Source organism: Penaeus monodon, chromosome 38 (genome assembly GCF_015228065.2).
Source record: "Penaeus monodon isolate SGIC_2016 chromosome 38, NSTDA_Pmon_1, whole genome shotgun sequence".
Classification (NCBI taxonomy): domain Eukaryota; kingdom Metazoa; phylum Arthropoda; class Malacostraca; order Decapoda; family Penaeidae; genus Penaeus; species Penaeus monodon.
The window spans coordinates 23202107-23212106 of NC_051423.1; the positions used below are offsets into that span (position 1 = coordinate 23202107).

Below are 10000 nucleotides of genomic sequence, written 5' to 3' on the forward strand. Positions count from 1 at the left end.
GAGGGGGGAGGGGGGGAGAGAGAGAGGGGGAGAAGGGAGGGGGGAAAGGGAGGGGAGAGAGGGAGGGGAAGAGAGAGAGAGAGAGGAGAGAGGAGAGAGAGAAGATGAGATGACGAGAAGAGAGAGAGAGAGAGAGAGAGAGAGAGAGAGAAAACAAAAAAATAATTGGATAAATAAGGTAATGAGATAAGTATGAAAATAAAGATAGTACATAGATAAGATAAATAAGTGAGATAAAATGGTAGCTAAACATGATAAATAAATAAGATAAAAGGATAAGATAAATATGACGAATTATGTGATAAATAAGTAAGATGAATAAATGAAATAAATCTGATAACTAAAGATAAATATTATGAATAAATAAGATAAATATGATAAATAAATATGATAGATGAAGGAAATGAATAAATAAGATAAATATATAAGATTAACAAATGCGATAAATATGACAAATAAATAAATATGGTAAATAGATAAGACACATAATATATATATATATATATATATATATATATATATATATATATATATATATATATATATATATATATATATATATATAAAAGATAGATGAATAAAATAAATATCTGAGATGAAAAAAATAAGATAAATAGATAAGAAATAAGATAAATAGATAAGATATATAAATAACAAAAAATGAATAAAAACAAGTGAATGATAAAGATGATAATCGCTGATGATTTTGATAAGAAATGGAGAATGATGATGATGGTTGGGAATTAGGTGATAGTGATGATGGTAATAAGGGTAATGGCAATGATAAGAATGTGAATAATGATGTTAAGAGCAGTAAAAAGGGCGATAATAACAATAACAACGATGATAATAATGAGAAAATATCAATAAATGAAATAATCATTATAAAGACGAAAATTGATAAAAGCAACAGTAACATTTTGAAAAAAACAACAACAGTAAGAGACAAAATAGGAACAGAAATAAAATGAACAAAAACAATGACAACAAAATCAACAATAACGATAAAATGCCAAAAGAAAACCAACAAAAACAATAATAATAAACAAATCAACAGCGTGTACACAAAAACAAACAAACAAACAAACTGCTTCTCCCCCCAAAAGCAACAACAACAACAACAACAACAACAACAAAAGCAACAACAACAACAACAACAACAAAAACAACAACAACAATAAAAACAACAAAAACAAAACAACAACAACAACAAAATCACTAACAAGAAACAACAACATCGGCGAGCTCGGTGACCTCCCTGGGCGTGGTCACGTGACGTATACTCGAAGGCAGGTCAAGGAGGCGTGACCTGTCCGTGTCGCAAGCAGCTACGACCTTGAACCCTTTGTTGACCAAGTTGCTGGATACAGCTTGACCTGGAACGCGAGAGAGGGAGTCAGAGGGAGGAAAGGAAGGGAAGGAGGGAGGGAGGGAGGGAGGGAGGGTAGGAAGGAGGTGAGGGTACGAGGGAGGGTACGAGGGGAGGAGGGAGGGAGGGAGGGAGGGAGGGTAGGAGGGAGGGAGGGAAGGAGGGAAGAAAAGAGGGAGAGAGGGAAGGAAGGAAGGAGGGAGACTGAATGGGGATGAGTAAATGAAAGAGTATAAGAGAGAGAGAGAAGAGAAGAGAAGAGAAAAGAAGAGCAGAGAAGAGAAGTGAGAGAGAGAGAAAGAAAGAGAAAGTTGATTTCCTGATTTATCATAATTTATAAAAAAAGTAAAAAATCCCTAAAATAATTATAACTACATATCTATATGTCTACCTATATACGTATGTATCTATCTATCTACACACACACACACACACACACACTCACACTCACACACACACACACACACTCACACACACACTCACACACACTCACACACACACACACACACTCACACACACACACACACACTCACACACACACACACACACTCACACACACACACACACACACTCACACACACACACACACACACACACACACACAGAACCATCAACATCAAAACCATAACCAAGGTTCCATTTCCAAAACATTTTAATGATTTTAGAGCCGTTGTTCTTACGTCTAACATCATGAAATGCTTTGAAAATATCATTAGGAACCATCTCTGTGACAAAAAGGCTTTTATTTCTGGGAGATTCGATGCAATTTGCTTATTGTTAAGAACAGTGCAAGATGACAGCCTAACTTTTTATGTAAATGACATTTGCTAGTAATCAGTTAAAGGAAATACTTTAATAATAATTATGCTCATAGATCTTAACTCAGTATTCAATACATTACATCCCCATATACTTCTGAATAAATGATTAGAGGGATATACCAGTAATCTTTTAATTGGGATTTTATTTACCCATTAGTTTATTTATTTTTTATTAATTTTATTAATTCATTTTTTACACTAAGGCCCCAATACACCAAAATCGATGTACTGACTGAAAACGTTGCTACCAACTCTGGGGCGCCTCAGGGATGTGCGCTGTCCCCAACGTTATTCAGCCTCTGTACCATAATATGTCGATGATACAGAGATTACATGAAAGATGCCAAATGATAACAGTAGAAATTACGCAACTCAGGTACAAAAATTTGCCGAGGGGTGTACGAAAAACTATTTAATACTGAATGTGGAAAAGGCCATTAAAAGGAGATTTTAGGGAAAATTCAAGTGTTCCAGATAGTATTAGTATTGAAGGTGAACCTGCTGAGCGGGTGAATCAATATAAATATCATGGAGTTTTTAATCGACGGCGAACTATTTTATCCATTAGCAAATAGATCTAGTCATGAAAAAAAAGACTTAATTTTCACAAAATTTTAAATGACGTTCATGTCGATACGAAAATAATCAGCTTCTTTTACAAATACACTCTGGAATCAATCTTAAACTATTCAGTGAGTACCTGGTATATAAAATTAAGTTTTGTAGACGAAAATAAGCTAAATATAACATAGGCTAAAAGGGCGAAAGGATAAATAATAACGGCAGATAACCCATACCAAGTGCCTGCATTGAAGCAAGTGAAAAAAACAAAGCAGGATGATGATACCCACTCTCTAAATAACTGTTTTGTGTTTTTAAGATTTAAGGCTGACACTACCATGATGAAAAAGATGGATATATAAAAAAGAATCTCTTGTTCCCAGCAACTCTGTATATATATATATATATATATATATATATATATATATATATATATTTATATATATATGTATATATATATATATATATATATATATATATAGATATATATATTTTTTTTTTTTTTTTTTTTTTTTTTTTTTTTATTCATAACTATCGTGCTTTGTGTGTGGGATACGAGGTTATGCAAGTTCTTATTTGTTCTTTTTAGCATTTTGTTATTTTTTTCTAAATTATACACTAAATTGTATACTGTGCTTTTTAGTTTATTGAGCCTGTTATCCATTTCACTTGTATGCATTATGTATGACAATGTGACATATGAATTATCATTATCTCTTCAAACACACACACACACACACACACACACACACACACACACAGATAATATATATATATATATATATATATATATATATATATATATATATATATATATATACGTTGCGTCCTCACTTACCCACTTGACCGCAACCAACGACCCCGACCTTCGTGGCCTTCGTGGCGGTGGCGACAGACCGGGTCAAGGAACGACACACGACCTCGCTAAGACGACTATAGGTACGACCCAACATGCTGACCTGAGGAGACACAGGAGGAAAGTTATATATTTGCGTGTGTGTGTTTGCGTGTGTGTGTGTTTATGTTTGCGTATGTGTATCTGCGTGTGTGTGTGTGTTTGCGTGTGAGTGTGTATGTGCGTGTGTGTGTGTGTTGTTTCCGTGTGTGTGTGTGAGTGTGTAATGTATGGTGTGTGTGTGGGTGTGTAGTGTGTGGTGTTGTGTGTGTGTGTGTGTGTGTGTGTGTGGTTGTTGGTGTGTGTGGTTGTGTTTGATTGTTTGTATATCTATCTATCTATCAATATCATACACTTAATATAATATCTATATATATGAGTGTTCATGTGCAGGTAGTTGTCTATGTATATACATGTATGTACGTTCTTATCTCTCTGTGTGTCTACGTGCGCGCGTGTGTGTGTGTTCTTATCAGTGTGTGTATGTGTATGAATTCGTATCACTGTTTGTGTATATGTGTATTCCCATCACTGTGTGATGGGAATACACATATACAGAAAAACGTACCTGTTCCTTCTTCGAATGGACGCGAAACAAAGGGCGACTCAGGAGAGGCACACTTTATATACCTTCGTGATATGGTGTTCATTGTCGATATTTATGTACCGGTGTTTATATGCGTTAGTGAATCCACGTGGATTACTGCCGTCCATTATTAGTTCTTGGGTTATTTATCATTAATTCTAGAGTCTACTCCATGCACACACACACACACACACACACACACACACACACACCACACACACACACCACAACACACACACTACAAACACATCACACAAACACACCCACACACACACAACACAGAGAGATATAGATAGAGAGAGAGCAGAGAGATATATATATTATATATACACATATATATATATAATGTATATATATATATCATATAATATATATATATTATCATAGATATATATTATATGTATATATTACACACCAAAATACATATATACCTACACACATACACACACATACACACACACAACCACCACGTATACACACACAAACACACAACACACACACACACACACAAACACATACATACATACATACCACACACACCACACACACACACCACACCCAACACAACCACACCTATATAATTATATATATATAGATTATCTAATAAATATGATATATATACATATATATATAGATATATATATATGATATATATATCTGATATGTTATCTATATATATATATATATATATATAATATATATATATATATATATATATATATGTGTGTGTTGTGTGTGTGTGTGTGTGGTGTGTAGTGTGTGTGTGTGTGTGTGTGTGTGTGTGTGTGTGTGTGTTGTGTGGTATGTATGTATGTGGTGTGTGTGTGTGTGTGTGTGTGTGTTTACGTCTTGCATCACACACACACACACACACACCACACACACACACACACACACACACACCCACAACACCACACACACACACAACCACACACACACACATACACAACCACACACACACACACACCACACACACACACACACACACACACACACACACACACACACACACACACACATGGTCAGCCATCCCAGTAGAAAGACCCAGACAACTACATATAAATATACATATATATATACATGTACGAATACATATATGTAAATACAATTTTAAGGAATCACACACATACAAAACACGCATGCATACAAACATCCCCCCCCCCGAGACTCGCTGTTCCTGAGAATCTGTTTCATGGCCACTCATGGGAACAGAGCAGGTGGATTTGATTGCTCTCATGAGTACGGAAAACATCTTAGAATTACTTGGTGGAAGCTATACCAGAGCTTCTCATAGAGACAGAGAAAAATGTTGTATGCAACCCACACAACACAACAACACCAACACACACAACAAAAACACACAAAAACACAACACAACACACACACAACACACAAACACACCACACACACAAACACAATATATATTAAAATTAATATAAAAAAAATATTATATAAATATATAATATAAATATATATATATTAATATACTTTTCAAAAACACACCACACATTCTAGGAAAGGAACGGGGACCCCCACCACGTACCACTCCAAGAGCACACAACAGGAAAACACAATTAAAACAGCGGAACGGCGGCCAAAAAGAACCACCGAAAAAAAAAAAAAAAAAAAAAAAAAAAAAAAGAAAAAAAAAAAAATTTTAAAAAAAAAAAAAACAAACACACACAACCCACACACACCACACACCAAGCGCACGCACACACACACAAAAACCAACAACACACAAAAACACACACACACACACACACACACACACACCACACACACACACACACCATAAAATTTTATAAAAATAGAATAATAAAAAATATATATAAATATATTAATTTTAAATGTACGATACATAGACAGGGAGCAGCCCAAAAAGCAATATACATAACAAATTTCATATAACATACTATTATAATTAATATATATATAATTTTAAAAAAAAAAAAAAAAAGGGGGGGGGTGGGGGGGTGTGGGGGGGGGGGAGGAGAAGTAGGGGAAACAAAAATAAAAACATAACAAAAATTTTAAAAATTTTAAATAAAATAAATTATAAAAAACACACACACCACCACAAACATAATTTGTAATAAAAAATATTATATAATAATATTTTATAAAATTTTTATATAAATAAAAATATTAAATAATAGATAGATAGACAGAAAGAGATAGATAGATAGACAGAAAGATAGGCAGATATACATAAACATACATACATATATACATATACATAATATATATATATATATATATATATATATATATATATATATATATATATATTATATATAATTATATATATGTGTGTGTGTGTGTGTGTGTGTGTGTGTGTGTGTGTGTGTGTGTAAGTAGGTATGTACATGTATAAATATATCTATCTATATCTACTATCTTTATCTATACATATGTATTATAAATAATATATAATTTATGTATATATCTGTATATCTGTATTTATCTATCTATCTATCTATATCTACCTATCTGTCTATATGTATACATATATATGTGTGTATATGTGTGTGTGTTTATATATATGTATGTCTATATATCTATCTGTCTGTCTATTTATCTATCTGTCTGTATAGCTATCTGTTTAACTATCTACCTTTATATATATGTATATATGTGTATATATATACATACATATATACATATATGTATATATATATATATATATATATATATATATATATATATATATACATATATATATATACATATTATTATATATATATATATATATATATATATATATATATATATATATATATATATATGTATGTATATATGTATATATGTCTCACTCTCTCTCAATTGCACAATAATCACTATAATCTTGTGCAAGGACACCAGCACATGTGCTTTTCTGTAGGATACACACGTGTTTAAAATCTCATGAGGAATTAAAATCTTATTTTCGCTTTCTCTTTCGCTTTTTCATCTTTGTTGTATGATAAATATCGTTTTAGGTAGTTATCATAATACAACCTTTAATTATCTAGGTATTTCCGGTATAAAATTTTCCAATCACCTTTCAAGAATTATATTATATTTGTCTATTAAAAGCAATTGTGAATAAATGCTGATGTTATGGCGTAAAATAAAGTTTTCTTTGAATAAGCTATTCAGTTTAAGGGGGACTAAAATCTACTTGTGTGGGACGTTTTAAAGCGTTTTTATATGCATATTAAAATAGTATATATATATATATATATATATATATAAAATATATATATATATATAATATATATATATATATATAAAATATATATACATATATATATATATACATATATATTACAAATATAGGAGTGTATATTCACACACACACACACACACACACACACACACACACACACACACACACACACACACACACACTATAACGGCTATTCGTACTCTAGTACAGTGGCTGCAGGGACGCAAAACACACGTAAAGGGGTGAACACACGCTACGGCGACGCTACGACTTGTCTAAAGGGGTAATCGCCGCGGTGTGGATAATTCTATTTCTGTTACAGGATGTGGATAATTCTATTTCTATTACCAGTGGACCACGTGGCTGTTTTCCACGTGGATCCAAAATGTCCCAAATAAGAACCACCCGCTCAGCGAGGGCGGAGGTCACATTTTATATCTGACCTCGTTTGACCGGGAGTTCGTTCCAAGCTACCGACGCGGTAGGGTCAGCTCTCGCCTCCCTCCGGGAGAGTTCGTGACCAGCGCCCGACGCGCTAAGGTCAGCTCCGCCCTCTCTCCGGGCAGCTGACCGTGACCTCCGCGCGGCCCGATAACCCGTATAACTAAACATGTCGTGTTCTTATACTGCGTGGTGTCAACTCTCAGAAATAAAGAGTCAAGCCGAAAAAAAAAAACCCCGGTCGGTAGAGTACGCATAGCCTTTTACAAGTGGTGGCAGCGAGGGCCGTTGCATCCTTTTGGCATGCAACACGAACACACCACCCCCGAAGAAAAATCCGCTCGACCGCTAGAAGACATGTCGAAGAACAAAAAAAAAAAAAAAACACGTAAGTACACGTTTGGGCCCCTTTCTTATTTCTTTTCCCTTCTCCCATACATGTGTTAGCCGTTGTTTTTTTTTTTTTGTTGGGTTAAAAGGTGCTAATGACAGCAAATGGCACGTTCTCCACTATTCTTCCACCTCAGATCGTATTTCCGTGCGATCGAGTATGTGATCAATAAACATGAATATCGTTCGTTAGTTATGTAATTAATTATTTTCTCTCGTTTTTAGAGATTTATATTGTTTCATCTGCAACGAATTTAACGCGTTCGTGATTTTATCTTATCTCGAATATCATTTCATTTTATCTCGTTCCTAACCCTCGCGCCCGACCTGACCTTCCCTTTTCTTTCTTTTGCGGTCACTTTGGATTAGAAAAAGGTTAATTTCCTGTGTTGACCTGACCTCACTTCTCTTTTCCCGGTCGGTGGCGGCGTGGGTAAGGTCAGATGACCACTTGGTTCCCTCTAATTTGGAAGCAAACATATCATTGTTACATTGCTTTTTGGTGAAAACGTTCTATCGCGCGCTAGAGCGAAGCAGGTAACAAAATTGTATTATTTGGATATAGCGTAGGATCTTCCCCATATCACAGTGCACAGGATTCCCCGATATACCCCGGGGTTGCGTAATCGTCTAATAGATCTGCGCTCCGTCGTTCGAGAGTAAAGTTATTCGTTCGTTCGGCTCCCTTTGAGTGGGTTTTGACCCGCGGTTACGTCCGTTAATTAATGTAGGACTGGGGTTAAGCTAGAATCATTATTCGCTTATTAATCACACCTTTCTCACCCTCTTGAAGTCGCTTGCATGTTTTGGGTACCCCCAAGCGTTTGTGTGATTCGTGAATTATATATCCTTGGGGAAATTTTTTGCGAGCGCCCATTACAGATACGCAGAAGAGAGCAGGATATTATATTCCTGGCCGAGTCGCTTCAGTCATATACGGCTTTGGGTATAGATCCCCCGTTATTGATTTTTATTGAAGTCTGACGTGAAAAGCTAGACATGTACCTGGGCAGTTCAGATTTCTGACCCCGAGAAGTTTTTGCTTGATAAAAATTTGGCGAATATTTTTTTTTTATGTCACCATTCATTCATGCGTACATTCTGTCGCATATCTTATATGTTGAATTCAATGTGGTAGTTGAAATAATCGTAAATAGCTAGCATTGCTAATTTACTTCAGTTTTGTTATAGTGAACGCTAATATTCGTGTTTATGATTCATTCTCTGTGTGAGGTCACTCTCGCTTCCCTCTCATTAACGATAGCTGTCACTCACACACGCATGCACACACACATTCAGCTCACTCACACACACAGGATAAAAGACACTGACCCCTTTTTATTGTCTTAGTGCCGGCGTAAAGATTATCTCTTTAGCCCGCAATTTTGTCTGTCGCTGTCTGTGTACAATTACATCTATTTTATCTGTGTGACGACTATGGTTCAAATAGATCTTCGCGGATCGCCGATGTCGTTCCCTTATCTATTCTCATATCTATCAGAGATGGTTGGTAGTTCAAATAGGTCTATGCGGACCGCACTGACATCTCCCTCTTCTATTTTCTTCTTACCTTTGTGAAATAAAACACAAAATGAAAAAAAGACGAAAATAAGTTAAAACCAACATTAAAAACCGTAAATTGTTATGAATAACCGGCTAGTGGTAATTACCACCCCATCTTCTCTGTTGCATTTCTTTTTCTCTTACTCTGGCCCTTACGTGTATG

General features: G+C 34.9%; 1 protein-coding gene across 1 annotated transcript in view; it reads right to left on the reverse strand.

Annotated features, from left to right (window-relative positions):
- The window catches only part of LOC119596476 (2-(hydroxymethyl)glutarate dehydrogenase-like), a gene marked incomplete in the record, with an annotated part of 6186 nt that extends 1909 nt beyond the window's left edge, over positions 1-4277 (reverse strand). Inside the window, 3 exon segments of the mRNA XM_037945745.1 lie at positions 1224-1376; positions 3590-3710; positions 4215-4277. Coding sequence (XP_037801673.1) covers positions 1224-1376; positions 3590-3704 — 268 coding nt within the window.
- Positions 4278-10000: the final 5723 nt, after the last annotated feature.